The sequence below is a fragment of the Pristis pectinata genome, chromosome 11 (genome assembly GCF_009764475.1).
Source record: "Pristis pectinata isolate sPriPec2 chromosome 11, sPriPec2.1.pri, whole genome shotgun sequence".
Classification (NCBI taxonomy): Eukaryota; Metazoa; Chordata; class Chondrichthyes; order Rhinopristiformes; family Pristidae; genus Pristis; species Pristis pectinata.
Genome location: NC_067415.1, coordinates 85,768,740 through 85,784,574, shown reverse-complemented (window position 1 = coordinate 85,784,574; position 15,835 = coordinate 85,768,740). Strand labels below are relative to the sequence as shown.

Sequence of the window (15,835 nt, the reverse complement as noted above, 5' to 3'; positions counted from 1 at the left end):
CCTTTGTTATCCCCACTTATCACCCCCCCGGCCTCTGTCGCTATTTCCACCTCTTCCTTCCCCACCTGGCTCCACCTGCCCATCAACCCTTCCTCACCTGGATCCACCCATCACTTGCCAGCTCCTGCCTCACCTCTCCCCCTTACCTCTTTATACTGGTGATCTCCCCTCTACACTCTAAATCCCTATGCAGGGTCTCAACTTGAAACATCAACCATCCCTTTGCCTCCACAGATGCTGCCTGACACTCTGAGTTCCTCCAGCAACTGTTTTATTTTGCCCCAGCCTCCAAAATCTGCAATCTTTTATGTCTCTGAGGTTCCTCTTATGATAATTTGTGAGATATTGCTTTCAAAATCTTAAGAAATCAGGGGAATCATATCCAATATAAATAAGCTTTAGTTTTTCAAACCAGGTCACATATACTCAAGGACATGCCAGAACCAAAGTTACACCTACTAGGGAAGAGTAACAGACTGGAACTCAATTCTCTGGAACAGTTAATACAAGTCTCTAAGATTACGAAGGGATCTGAATCATAGAAAATTTACGAGAGACAAGTGCCTATGTCAATTGCAGACGTGTTCCTCAGGCTAACCCCACCTTCCAGCACCAGTTCAGCAGTCCTTCAAGTCACAGTTCTTCAGGAACACAGCCAAGTAATGAGAGTTTCTGTCTCTCCCACCCTTTTAAGCAATAAGTTCCAGACATCTACAACCATCTTGGTGAACAGAATGTCCTCAATTTTCCTCATGTCCTTTGAATTTGTGCGCCTTGACTTTTGGCCACTCTGCTAAGGGAACTAGTGCTCTACCTAGGCCCCTCATAATTTTGTACACAACAATTAAGTCTCCCCTCAGTACTGTATTCAAAAAAAATTCCAATCCATCATATCTTTCCTCATAGCTACAATTTTCTAGCCCTAACAACATTATCCAGCCCAGATGATCTGAAACATTGACTGTCCATTTCCCTCCACAGATGCTGTCTGACCTGCTGAGATCCTCCAGCAGTTTCTTTTTTGCTCCAAGTTCCAGCATCTGCAGCCTCTTATAAATCTCCTCTGCTACCTCTACAGTGTGATCACATCTTTACTAATATGGTTATGTGAACTCTACACAGTACTCAAGATGTGGTCAAACTAATGTACTATAGAGTTCCAGCATAACCTTCCTGCTCGTAAATTTTACTCCTTGGCCAATAAAGGAAAACACCCTATTTGTCTTCTGGAATTGGAATTGGTTTATTAATGGCTCATGTGCCAAGGTACAGTGAAAAATTTGTCTTGCACATTGTTCATACAGATCATTTCATCACACCAGTGCATCGAGGTAGTACAAGGTAAAACAATAACAAAATGCAGAATGAAGTGTAACAGCTACAGAGAAAGTGTAGTGCAGGTGGTCCATAAGCTGCAAGGTTACAGCAAGGTAGGTTGTGAAGTCAAGAGTCCATCTTATCGTATTAGGGAACCGCTCAACAATCTTATAACAGCAAGATAGAAGCTGTCCTTAAGCCTGGTGGTACGTGCTTTCAGGCTTTTGTATCTTCTGCCCGATGGGAGAGGGGAGAAGAGAGAATGACCAGGGTGGGTGGGGTCTTTGATCATGCTGGCTGCTTTACCGAGGCAGTGAGAAGTATAGACTCCATGGAGGGGAGGGTGGTTTCTGTGATATACTGAGCTGTGTGCACAACTCTCTGCAGTTTCTTGCAGTCATGGGCAGAGCAGTTGCCATACCAAGCCATAATGCATCAAGATGAGATGCTTTCTATGGTGCATCGATAAAAATTGGTGAGGGTCAACGGGGACATGCCAAATTTCTTTAGCTTCCTGAGGAAATAGAGGCGCTGGCGAGCTTTCTTGGCCATGGCATCTACGTGGTTGGACCAGGACAGGCTATTGGTGATGCTCGCTCCAAAAAACTTGAAGGTCTCAATCCTCTCGACCTCAGCATCATTGCTATAGACAGGAGCATGTGCAACGCCCCCTTCCTGAAGTCAATGACCAGCTCTTTTGTTTTGCTAACATTGAGGAAAAGGTTGCTGTCATGACACCACGTCACTAAGCTCTCTATCTCCTTCCTGTACTCCGACTCAGTGTTATTTGAGATACGGCCCACTACAGCTGTATCATCTACAAACTTGTAGATAGAGCAGAATCTGGCCATGCAGTCATGAGTGTATAGGGAGTAGAGTAGGGGGCTGAGGACGCAGCCTTGTGGGGCACCAGTGTTGAGAGTAATCATGGCAGAGGTGTTGCTGCCTATCCTCACTGATTGTGGTCTGCTGGTCAGAAAGTCAAGGATCCAGTTGCAAAGGGAGGTGTTGAGTTCCAGGTCTCAGAGTTTGGTGATGAGTTTGCTTGGAATTATAGTGTTGAAGGCAGAGCTGTAGTCAATAAACAATAGTCTAATGTAGGTGTCTTTACTGTCCAGAGGCTCCAGAGGTGAGTGTAGGGCCAGGAAGATGGTGTCTGCCTAAGACCTGTTTTGGCACTAGGCAAACTGCAATGGGTCAAGGTTGTCTTGGAGGCTGGAGTTGATGCGTGCCATGACCAGCCTCTTGAAGCACTACATGATGGTGGATGTCAGAGCCACTGGGCGGTAGTCATTAAGGCATGTTACCTTGTTTTGAACCACCATACTGACCTGTCCTGTTACCTTTAAAGATCCATGAACATACACACCAACATCAGTTTCTTCCTCCATATCCCTCAATATCCTTTAATTTATTGTATATTTCCCAGCATTGTACCTTCCCACATATAGTACCTCACACCTGTCCAGATTAACTCCATTTGCTATTGTTCTGCCCAAAAGACCAGACCAGCTAGTTGCCCTGCAGCCTAAAACTTTCCTCCTCACTACAAACTAAATGGCCAATTCTTGAATCACCTGCAAACTCTTATATCATGCCCCTTATAATTGTCAAAAATACCAAACCCTGCTGAACCAACTGATAACAGCCTTCCAGTCACAAGAACATCTCCGAATCCGAGGGTTTGATATAGTCGAGGTAGAGATGATATTTCCGCTCATGTGAAGCAAAGGTAAGAAGGCACAAATGTAAGAAAGTCCTTGATAAACTCAATAGGAAAACCTTTACCAAACTGTGCACTGAAAACGTGGAATTCGCTCTCACAGGAACAGTTGCAATAAAGAGCATCCACGTATTTAAGGGGAAGCTGGATGAACACACAATAGAGCACAGAATAGAAGAAGTTGAAAGGGTGAGATGAAGAGGGGTGGGAGAAGGCCTGCTGGGCCAAATCAGCTGGGTTTTTTTTACAGTAAATTCCATATCATTTTTTGGGACTTGTATTGCTCTCAATTTAAACAATGTTTTTCCAACTGCTTCTATTACCATGTAAATAAAGAAACTCAAGAAGATTCACAACTATCAATGGCTGTAGTTATTCATTTCCTTTGATACAAGAGCCACATGGCGGAAGAGGAAGCTTTCAAACAAATTAAAGATACTCTATTAGGCTTGTGTTCAGTCCCTGGTTATATTATGCATTTAATCAAATAAGTAGATTCATTAACCAGTGAAATCCATGTTAATCTGCAATTCTTCCAATTTGCTTTTATCTGCACCATCAACACCACCCTACAGATTTCCAGGTGTTAATTTAGATCTTTTGGTGACACCTCAGAGTTACAAAGATGCTAATGACTACAAGTGATCAATGGAGAAATCGGGAAGTTACAAAGGGTTGTACTTGAAGTAATTACACACTCCTGTTCTATAGTCTCAAAATTATGATCACAGCTCATTGACACTCTCCATTTTCAAAGTGAGCCAATTAATCAAAAGATGTCAATTTGAAAATTATTTTGCTGCTTTCTGCTGACAGGAAACTGAGAGCATTTTTTTCTGATTATTATAAAATCACCATGGAGTTGGTAAACAACAGCCTAAATTAACTTATAAATGAGAATTCTTTTCATTTTAAGTGGTCAATTACAGCAAATGCTTTCATCTTCAAGAGAACAGAATAATGTTCTGACAATATGCTGCAAAAAATCAAGTAGGATTCTAAAACATTTTGCTATTGATTTTCATAAAAGTTACCTTACCTAATGTCTCAATGCAGTCCATTCAACATTAAGTAATTTCAACATAATTACATAAACATTGTGCCAATTAGGGTTCTGGGTTGTGCCAGTTGGGCCAAATTGCACACACTGGTGGCTCTGGCCCACACTGGCCTCCTCCCACCCCTCTCCATTGCCTCCATGACCATTTCCTTCCATTCCTCAAGCTTTCATGACTTTATCCAGCTTCCCCTCAAACCCGTTTCTGCTCCTCACCTCCATCCGTCCCTGTGGAAGCGAGGTCCACATTCACACAACTACAGACAACCTACTGACTACCAAGTATGAATGTTTTTCACAATCAGTAAAATAAAATATCTCGAGAAGGATGCCAAAAAAGAAATGCAACCTGACACATATCCAAGAAACGTGAAACAGCAACCGAATGAGATATGAAAACATGGTCTCACCTGCTCTCTCAGCTGGACATAAAAGATTCCATATCACTATTTCAAGAAGCAGGTGAGTTCTTCTCAAGGTTCAACCTTTATGAGATTAGGAGACCCAAACAGTGGTGAACTTGTGGAATTCTTTACTGCAGGTTTATACTTATAGTGGAAAACTTAGAACTGAAAGGGCTAAATACCTTTTATTATTCTGATTAACTTTGTACTACTGTGTGAAGGCATTGCTGTCTTTCCCAGTAGCTTCATTTGTAAATCTACTTTTACAATCAACATTTGCTTTTAACTAAGTTCAAGTGGTAGGATAGTTCACAATTACTCTTTCCTTTGTTCCTAACTACAAAATATAATGAATGCACTGTCCACTGATGTTACTTTACAAACAGGAAGCTTTACTCTGGTAGCAAGACAATTATTCACCCATTCCTCATTAGAAGTAGAACTTGTTCAAAAGCTGAGAAGCTGTTCTAATAGAAGGTAATGAACTGAAACACTAACTGTTTCCTCTCCAGAGATACTGCCTTACCTGTTGAGTACTTTCAGCTTTATCTTTAGTATCTCCCTGAGCCTCTGGTATTTTACTTTGATAATATCAATAGAGTTATATTCAGGCTGAGCTGAATTGACCAAGGAAGCAGCATGATGCTTGCCAACAGTCTGCTTGTACAGTGAACAAAATAGTTTTGAGGTCAAAAATATTTGTAAAAACCTGTATACGCCTGCTAATTTCTTTATAACTGTGAAGAGGAAATGGAATGCACTGCATTCTAACTATTGTTAAATTTAATTTATTGTTTAAATCTGTTTGCATTACAGAATGTACAATTCAATTCACCTATTTATTGCAACTGTTTAAAATACAAAGATTACACTCTTAACATTGAGCTGTGGCTCAAGATTAATGTTTCAGCTATCCAGTACTTTATCATAAGGAATTATCTTGGGAGTGTCAACAAAATCTGAATCCCACCACAGCTTTCCAAAGCTTTGTCAGCCCATGGAACATATTGCACTTTCAAGAATTAAATTCCATTGATTTTTTTTTATTGGTTAGGCTAATAATGAGCTTAATTATCTCTCCATAAACGTACAGAAAATAAGAGCCAGATCTGCTGAGCTAAATATAAAATTATGTTCATTAAATTATAAGGGGCATAAATAGGGTAGATAGAGTCTTTTCCCCAGTGTGGGGGAATTCAAAACTAAACGGCACAGGTCTAAGGTGAGAGGGAAGGAATTTAAAGGGGGTCTGAGGGGCAAGTTTTTACACACAGAGGGTGGTGGTTATCTGGAAAGAGCTGCCAGAGGTGGTGGTAGAGGCAGGTACAACTACAACATTTAAAAGACACTTGGACAGGTACATGGATAGGAAAGGAATAGAGGAATATGGGCCTAATACAGGCAAATGGGATTAGTGCAATAGGCATCCTAGTCAGCATGGACAGTTGGACTGAGGAGCCCGTTTTCATGCTGTACAATTCTATGATTCTAATTCTGCTACAAGCTTCACTTTATTCATTGAAGCATAGGAGGCTGAGGAGTGACCTTGTAGAGGTGTGTAAATCATGAGGGACATAGATAGGGTGAATGCACACAGTATTTTTCCCGGGGAAAGGGAATCGTAAACTGGAGGGCATAGGTTTAAGGTGAGAGGGGAAAGATTTAAAAAGGGCAATATCTTCACGCAGAGGTGGTATATGGAATGAACGGCAAGAGGAAGTGGACAAGGTAGGTACAGTAACAAAATTTAAAAGACACTTGGACGGGAACATGGATAGGAAAGGTTTAGAGGGATCTGGGCTAAACACGGATAAATAGGACTAGCTTAAATGACCAGTTGGGCCAAAGGGCCAGTTTCTATGCTGTATTGATCTAAGACTCCAGATACTTTTGAGGTGTGGTTGCTATTGTAATGTTGGAAATCCATCTCAAACAATTTATCCCCCATTCATATAGTTTTTTTAAACATCAAATGAGTATTATTCTGTGGTGCAAGTTTACCAGATTGCAACTTTAAAAAATATAAAACCTCTACTGTGGAAACACTGCACTAGTAGAATCAACCAATATTCTGACCTAAACCAATATTCTGACCTAAAAAAGTTAATCTACGTCTTCAGAAAAAAAAAATTCCCTGTACAGAGATGGCAATAAGCCAGTCCATAACACCATGATAAGCTTATAGTTGCTTGTCACCTCAATTTTCCATCTCACTCTGACCACTCTGACCTCTCTGTCCTCAGCCTCAGTTCCAACAAAGCTCAACATCAGCATCCTCATCTTCCATCTGGGCACACTTCAGCCTCCAGAACTCCACAACAAGGTTACTATTTCAGATAATCACCATTTCTGGCCCTTTTGATTTGAATTTCCAGTAGCCATTCCACTTTTTGCCAGTGATCTTAGATAATTATTCTGCATTTACACCTCCTCCAGACTGACCTTTTGTTCCCTTTTAACACCTTCTTTCATTGTGCACTAATATCCCTTTTATCCACTGATCACTCCACCTTCCACCCTTTCACAGACTTTCTCTTCCTCCATCCCTCCCCCCGTCTCTTTGTTTTCATTTTAGATTTCCAGCATCTACAGTCTCTTTGATCTGCCTGATATAATCCGTTTTCCTCTAACTTTGTTCCTTTGTACTAACCAATCCTAATGAAGGGTCTCGGACTTAAAACGATAACACTGATTTCTTTCTCTTTCCAGATGCTGCCTGACCTGCTGAGCGTTTAATGCACTTTTTGTTTCTGATCAGTGCTGTTACTTCAAAGATTCCTGTTTTCTCTACATTACTTCTCTCATGGTTTTCTGAGTGAATCCCTTGCCATATATACAGTATTTATCCATTCAAAATTAAAAACAGTGGTCAACCTCTAATCTGCAGCAATCTATATCGTCAGCTAAATACACAACTCTTTGCAGAAGTTTCAAGGCTATGTTAAAAGGCGGTACAGTAGTGCAGAGGATAGCGTAACGCTATTACAGCACCAGCGACCTGAGTTCAATTCCCGCCACTGTCTGTAAGCAGTTTGCACATTCTCCCCGTGTCTGCGTGGGGTTTCCTCCGGGTGCTCCGGTTTCCTCCCACATTCCAAAGACGTACGGGTTAGGAAGTTGTGGGCATGCTATGTTGGCGCCGGAAACGTGGCGACACTTGCGGGCTGCCCCCAGAACACACTGTGCAAAAGATGCATTTCACTGTGTGTTTCGATGTACATGTGACTAATAAAGAAATCTTATCTAAGATGATCTAAATACACGACTACATGTGACATGAAAAAAAGATATACTCTAAACAATTGACATTCAGTACAGGAATCTGTCTACCTAACTAGTAGATTTTTGTAACAGGTAAGAACATAAGTAATAGGAAGAGGAGGCCATTCAGCCCCTCTAACCTGCTCCACCAGTCAATAAAACCATGACTATCTTTCCCTTTGGCACCACTTTCCTGCACTATCCCCACACATCAATCGATTGCCCTTAAATCTAAAAATCTATCGATCGCTATCCTGCCTGTACAATGACTGAACCTCCACAGTCCCTTTGGGTGCAGAATTCCAGATATTCACTACCCTCTGAGGGGAACAATGTTTTCTCATCTCAGTCCTGCAAAGCTGACCCTTTATTTTGAGACTGTGGCCCCTGATTCACAACATTCCTCTCAGGGGAAATACCATCCCTGCACCTACCTGGTCAAGCCACAAAAGAATGAGAAATTTCAGGAAAATATTTTACTTGACTTGAATAAGACCATGAGACAGAGGAGCAGAATTAGGCCATTCAGCCCATTGAGTCTGTTCCACCATTTGATCATGGCTGATTTATTTTTCCCTCATAACCCCATTCTCCTGCCTTATCCCCGTAACCTTTGATGCCGTTACTAATCAAGAACCTATCAACCTCCGCAGCCTCCACAGCCGTCTGTGGCAATAAATTCCACAGATTCTCCACCCTCTGGCTGAAGAAATTCCTCATCTCTGTTCTAAAGGGACATCCTTCCATTCTGAGGCTGTGTCCTCTGGTCCTAGACTCCCCTACTACTGGAAACATCCTATCCACGTCCACTCTATCACCTTTCAATATTCGGTAGGTTTCAATAAGATTCCCTCTCAACTAAACTCCAGTGAGTACAGAGCCATCAAATGCTCCTCATACATTAACCCTTTCATTCCCAGGATCATTCTCGTAAACCTCCTCTGGACCCTCTCCAATACCAGCACATCCTTCCTTAGATGTGGGGCTCAAAACTGCTCACAATACTCCAAATCTGACCAACACCAACACCTAAAAACCTCAGCATTCATTTCGAGAAGACTAGACTATAAGAGCTAACATTGCATTTGCCTTCCTTACTACCAACTCAACCTACAAGTTAATTTAGGGAATCCTGCACTAGGACTCCCAAGTCCCTCTGCACCTCCAATTTCTGAATTTGCTCGCCATTTAGAAAATAGTCTACGCCTTTATTCCTTCCAACATGCATGACCATACACTTCCCTACGTTGTATTCCATCTGCCACTTCTTTGCCCATTCTCCCAACCTGTCCAAGTCCTTCTGCAGACTCCCTGCTTCCTCAACACTACCTGCCCCTCCACCTATCTTTGTATCATCCGCAAACTTGGCCACAAAGCCATCAATTCCATCATCCAGATCACACTGTGTCCGCACACTATCCCCCTTCATTTCAGTAGTTACCTCGAATCACATAACTGTCTAGTGCCTCTTCCATTCTCTGCAAAGCTTCTGCACGGCTGGCTCCATAGGTAACCAACTGAAACACAAGAAGATCAATTAACGGAGGTGAGCTGAAGGCACGTTATCTGCAAATCTGTCAGAAACAAACGGGAAGTTGTACAAAGATATATTAATCAATTTGTGCCTCGGACTTTTGAAAAGATCCAGTTTGCTACCTTGCTCTTCTATTTCAGGATCAATAAAACAATGCCATGCACACCAATTTCAAGCTGTGCCAGTCACATTGCCAACCATGACAGGCAGACTAGAGGGAATGCCATATTAGATCTAGTAATGGTAATCTATTAGGTAATGATCCAGGTCAGGTGACAGATCTATCAGTGGGTGAGCATTTGGGGGACAGAGACCACCACTCCATAAACTTTAGCATTGTCATGGACAAGGACAGGAGCAAAGAGGACAGGAAGATATTTAACTGGGGAAGGGCAAATTATGAGGCTATGAGGCTAGAACTTGCGAGTGTAAATTGGGATGACATTTTTGAAGGGAAATGTACTATGGAGATGTGGTCGTTGTTCAGCGACCTCTTGTTAGGGATAAATTTGTCCCGGTGAGGCAGAGAAGAAATGGCAGGTTGAAGGAACCATGGGTGACAAGAGAGGTGGAACATTTAGTTAGGAAGAAGAAGGCAGCATACATAAGGTTTAGGAAGCAAGGATCAGATAGGTCTCTTGAGGAATATAGGATAGCAAGGAAGGAACTTAAGAAGGGGCTGAGGAGAGCACTAAGGGGACATGAAAAGGCCCTGGCGAGTAGGGTTAAGGAAAATCCCAATGCGTTTTTCACTTATGTGAAGAGCAGAAGGATGACGAGAGTAAAGGTAGGACTGATTAGAGACTAAGGTGGGAAGATGTGCTTGGAAGCTGTGGAAGTGGGTGAGGTCCTCAATGAATACTCCTCTTCAGTATTCACCAAGTAGAGGGGCCTTGATGACGCTGAGGACAGTGTTGGTAAGGTTAATGTTCTGGAGCATGTAGCTATCAAGAGGGAGGATGTGTTGGAGCTGTTAGAAAATATCAGGACAGATAAGTCCCCAGGGCCTGACAGAATATTCCCCAGGCTGCTCCGCAAGGCGAGGGAGGAGATTGCTGAACCATTGGCTAGGATCTTTGAGTCCTCGTTGTCCATGGGAATGGTACCGGAGGATTGGAGGGTGGCAAGTATTGTCCCCTTATTCAAAAAAGGAAGTAGGGATAGTCCAGGGAATTATAGACCAGTGAGCCTTACGTCTGTGGTGGGCAAGCTGTTGGAAAGGATTCTTAGAGATAGGATCTATGAGCATTTAGAGAATCACGGTCTGATCAGGGACAGCCAGCATGGCTTTGTGAAGGGCAGATCATGTCTCACAAGTCTGATAGGGTTCTTTGAGGAGGTGACCAGGAAGATTGATGAGGGTAGTGCAGTAGACGTGGTCTACATGGATTTTAGTAAGGCATTTGACAAGGTTCCATATGGTAGGCTTCTGCAGAAGGTTAGAGTACACGGGATCCAGGGAGGCTTGGCCATGTGGATTCAGAATTGGCTTGCCTGTAGAAAGCAGAGGGTTGTGGTGGAGGGAGTGCATTCAGATGTGGTCTCTGCAGCGTGGTTTCACTACTCCTGGGCCAGTCGAAAGAGGAAGGGCCAGGGGAGTGCAACACTCTTTTATAGTGCTGGGTGGAACCTGGCCAGGTGATTTAGACAGACCAATGGTCAGGCAGGTTCAGGAACAAAGGTGCCCTCCAGGGCCAATCCCTAAGCCCACACCTGATAGGTGGGGGTGGAGCCACACCTTGATTGACAGTGGTGTCACTTTCAATCCGAGGAGCAATGCTGTCCTCCGACCAGAGGGGTCAGTGTTGTTACTGTCATGTGACAGCCATGTGCTTTCCTACTACAGGAGTGCATTCAGATTGGAGGGCTGTGACCAGTGGTATCCCACAAGGATCGGTTCTGGGACCTCTACTTTTCATGATTTTTATTAATGACTTGGATGAGGGGGTAGAAGGGTGGGTTGGCAAGTTTGCAGACGACACAATGGTTGGTGGTGTTGTGGATATTGTGGAGGATTGTCGAAGATTGCAGAGGGACGTTGATAGGATGCAGAGCTGGGCTGAGAAGTGACAGATGGAATTCAATCCAGAGAAGTGTGAGGTGGTACACTTTGGAAGGACAAACTCCATGGCGGAGTACAAAGTTAATGGCAGGATTCTGGGTAGTGTGGAGGAGCAGAGGGATCTGGGGGTCCATATCCACAGATCACTGAAAGTCACCTCACAGATGGATAGGGTAGTTAAGAAAGCTTATGGGATGTTAGCTTTCATAAATCGCAGGATCGAGTTTAAGAGCCGCAAGGTAATGATGCAGCTCTACAAAACTCTGGTTAGACTACACTTGTGTACTGTGTCCAGTTCTGGTCGCCTCATTATAGGGAGGATGTGGAAGCATTGGAAAGGGTGCAGATGAGATTTACCAGGATGCTGCCTGGTTTAGAGGGTATGCATTATGAGGAGAGACTAAGGGAGCTAGGGCTTTACTCTTTGGAGAGGACGAGGATGAGAGCAAACATGATAGAGGTATACAAGATATTAAGGGGAATAGATAGAGTGGACAGCCAGCGCTTCTTTCCCAGGGCACCAATGCTCAATACGAGAGGGCATGGCTTTAAAGTAATGGGTGGGAAGTTCAAGGGAGATATCAGAGGGAGGTTTTTTACCCAGAGAGTGGTTGGGGCATGGAATGTGCTGCCTGGGGCGGTGGTGGAGGCAGGTACATTGGTCAAATTCAAGAGATTGCTAGATAAGCATATGGAGGAATTTAAAATAGAGGGATATGTGGGAGGAAGGGGTTAGATAGTCTTAGGGTGAGGTTTAAAGGTCAGCACAACATTGTGGGCCGAAGGGCCTGTACTGTGCTGTACTGTTCTATGATTCTATGACTCAGTGTTTGGTATCTCAGAGTCAGAAGTTCATGGATTCAAGTTCCAATCTAGAGCACAGAAACAGGTTGACTTGCCAGCGCTATACTGAAGGAGAGCTGCACAGTTAGAGCTGCAGCCTTTCAGATAAGACATAAAACTGTGACCCAGTTTACACTTACAAGTGGCCATGAAAGATGTCGTGGCACTACTTTGAGGAAGGGTAGGGGACTTCTCCCCATGACCTGAGACCAATATTTATCACTCACCTAATATCACTAAAATAGATATCAAACTACTGGATATGGGAGCTTGCTGTGCTCACACTTCCTACATTACAACAGCAACAGCACTTCAAAAGTGTTTGACTGGCTGTAGAGTGCTTCACAGCAGAAGATGTGAATGGTACGACAATAAATATGATGCCTTTGCATCTGACCACAAACTGTTGTGACAGCCACAGAACAATGCATATCTGTCGCAAACAATGGACCATGATTAGTCAAAGAGCAATGTTAATGTGCTGTCAACATGTGGAAAAAACACTAGGGTCCTGGCTATTCAACTAACAATATACAAATATTATACTCCAAAATGGAGAGACCACTCTCAGCCATTTCTATCCAAGTGTTGACTTGTGTAATTTTGTCAAAGTTGAAAAACTGTTAAAATTCAACTTTGCTCGAAACTCATAATCCCCCCTTCTCTGCCTAGTGCTACAACAGTTGGCATGCTGCCTGGCTACTCCCAAATGCAATTAAGATTTGTTCGCAGATGTTTTTGGTAGTAGGTTTTTTCTCTGCAAATTAAGGGAAATATTTATATTTACCTGCCTTGGCTGCATTTTGTGTGTAGGTATCTATCAGCCTGCCTTTTTAAGAGACTGTAGCCCAAGATGAAAATGGTCAAGGCAAAGTGCTTCGCTGAATGATGAATGAAGAAAGATTACTTCGCACAGATGCAGCACAGTTTTCAAATTTGGATATCCCCCTTGCAGATGGAAACATTTTCTCCATATCAATTGCATTGAAATGTTTTGCAATTTTAAAGGAGTTCTTTTTTTCTGCAGGAATAGTCCCTTTTCAGCCCCTTCCTGTATAATCTCTCACAAAAGCAGAAAATGCTGGAAAAACTCGGCAGGTCAGGCAGAATCTGAATTTCAGCAGACACTGCCTGAACTGCTGAGTGTTTCCAGCATTTTCTGGTTTCGTCTCAGATTTCCAGAATCTGCAGTTTTTATCATTGAGTATAATCTCTCAGTTCTAGTAACGTCATGAATATTTTCATCACGTTCGCCAATGTCTCTAGATCCTTTTTAATTACCCGCTGTCTTCCAAGGCCAATTAGGATTAAATGAGATCACGTGCTACACAACAGTAGTTGAAACAACCTGCTCAATTCCTTGCAACATCTCAAATTTATTTTGTTGTCTGATCAAGGGGAAAGATTCTTCAATGGCTACAGAGCCACAATCATTCAATAAAGTAGCCTGAAATATTAAAGCTAAAAATATCGAGAGTTAAATAGAGTGTGTAAATGAAACTGATAAGCATCAATATTCAGGTAACACATCAGCTGCAATCTTTAACACAACAACACTGTACTGCAAAAAACAGAAAGCAGGTTTGCTCAAGCAAGCACTCTCAAAAGATGAACTGAAAAGACTCATTCTGTACCATTCCCTGGCTCACGTTCCATGTAGTGTTTCTGATATTTCATTTAATTGTATCAACTGGGAGAGGGATTAACAAAACAGAATAGCTTTAAACTGCTCTCGTGCATCCCGCAATGATTAACGAGATTGACACAGCCAGATGCCTGGTGCGGTTTTGGCTACAGATAGAGTGTAACATAAGCAACAAATGTCCCTTGAAAGTGCACCATTCTTTCACTAAATTGATAAGCCATAAAATCTTCAAACAAAAATATACTTACTTTTGAAATCATAGGATCATAATAAATGCTAATGTCACTTCCTTCCTGAATGCCACTATCAACACGAACCTAATGAAGAGAAGCAAACCCATAATAATTTAAGCCCATACATAAGCTTGCCCCAAAACAACACAATATATACAAATGGTATATAATACTAATGCACATATTACAAATTAATTGGCCGTACCACTTAAGGGGAGAGCTTTACTGGAATCTCTCAGACAGTCGAGCATTTGAAGTTTTTTAAAATTAATTCAGCATGATGCACTGCATATTCTACAATATTACCATCATACCTTCACTCTAACAGTACAACTGTTATTCCTGTATTGCCCCTAGAGAGATGACTGTTTACACAGCTTTTTTCCATAACCTACTAGACATCCAGCTCACAGTCCCATTAAACAGTATGGCCACGGTATACAACACAGGAGTTCGGTTTATCAAAAAGAAAGTTAGCGCATTGCAGACTCTGGTTTCCTTCACTGTTTGACTTCATTTGTGTTATGTTGGGGATTAACCATAAGAAACATTTTTAAAATTAGCTGTTCCTGGGGCATAAGTATTTATTAAATTGCTGTTGTCAAGATACAGCCAACAAAGTGTTTAAAAACCAATCAAAAAAATTCAAGACAGATAGGATCATCACAGGGATCTCGAGAACCAAAAGTAAGTCGAAGCTGCTGGAACAGCAGGGCTCCAAGATACAACACTGCGACAAAATAAACCCAAGAAGACTCTCATAGATCTTCACCAAGGGAAGAAACCTTCATAATAAACAGCAGCAGCAGCACATCTGTTTGCAACGAGGCAGGCACAAGATGGTCACGGCAATGTCTGCTGCAATTTTTTAATATTTTAATTTGGTCGATTGTCCAGGGGATTAAAATGTAGATTTTCTTGTCTGTTGCAGCTCAAGGCTGCTACAAAGATGTCTTTATTTCTAACACTGTGAACAAGTTGTACCGAGATTGATTGAAGCTGGCTTAGAGAATGTTAGCCCGCGCTCAAATCGGCTTAATTTGCTTATCTGGCATTTTGTCGCCTTGATTTTATTTTCTCTCCTTTGCCTCTTGTTATTTAAGAACATGCGAACAATGGTGGAAAAGAAAAACCCTGCACGCCATACAATGGTGTCACACTGTCCAGTACAACATGCCGACACTCTACCCCATTAGAAATCATGCACCTTCCTGGGAGAAAGAACAAGCCAAGATAAATATTCAGACAATTTAGGAAAGAAACTGTTTCTCCAAGCAGTGTCTATGTCTGACAGGGCATCAGACTGGTCTGAAATCTATGCACTAACCTTGGTACAAGGTGACCAGGTTCATGTCCTACTTGTATCTGTAGGAACATATATGTTTAGGTTATGCTTTACAGCACTGGTGTGGTGGCTCTGATGCAAGACCTACCACCAGTCCCAATGAAAATGGAGTAGTTACTGGCAAAAAACAAACTGCTGGAGGAACTCAGTAGGTCAGCCAGTGTCTGTGCAGGGAAATACACAGTTGAGACACTTCATCTGGACTGATGAGTTCCTCCAGGAGCTCGTTTTTCGCTCCAGATTGTGCCTCCTGCAGTTACTTGCTAGGACATTTCAGAGAACACTTAAGAGTCAACCAAATAGGTGGGTCTGGAGTTACATACGCACACAAGAACACAAGACTTGATATGGGTGGGGCTTGCCCAAGACTAGGAAGGATTTCTTCCACCAGTTCCCAGAGGCAAGAGTCAG

General features: G+C 42.4%; 1 protein-coding gene across 2 annotated transcripts in view; it reads right to left on the bottom strand.

The window, feature by feature from the left end:
• pcca (propionyl-CoA carboxylase subunit alpha) overlaps positions 1 to 15,835 on the bottom strand; it is a 314,348-nt gene that overhangs the window by 142,874 nt on the left and 155,639 nt on the right. For both annotated transcript variants that reach the window (XM_052025829.1, XM_052025830.1), the window contains 2 exons: positions 14,095 to 14,163; positions 9,204 to 9,279 (listed from right to left, as the gene is read on the bottom strand). In XM_052025829.1, coding sequence (XP_051881789.1) covers positions 9,204 to 9,279; positions 14,095 to 14,163 — 145 coding nt within the window. The remainder of the gene's footprint in view (positions 1 to 9,203; positions 9,280 to 14,094; positions 14,164 to 15,835) is intronic.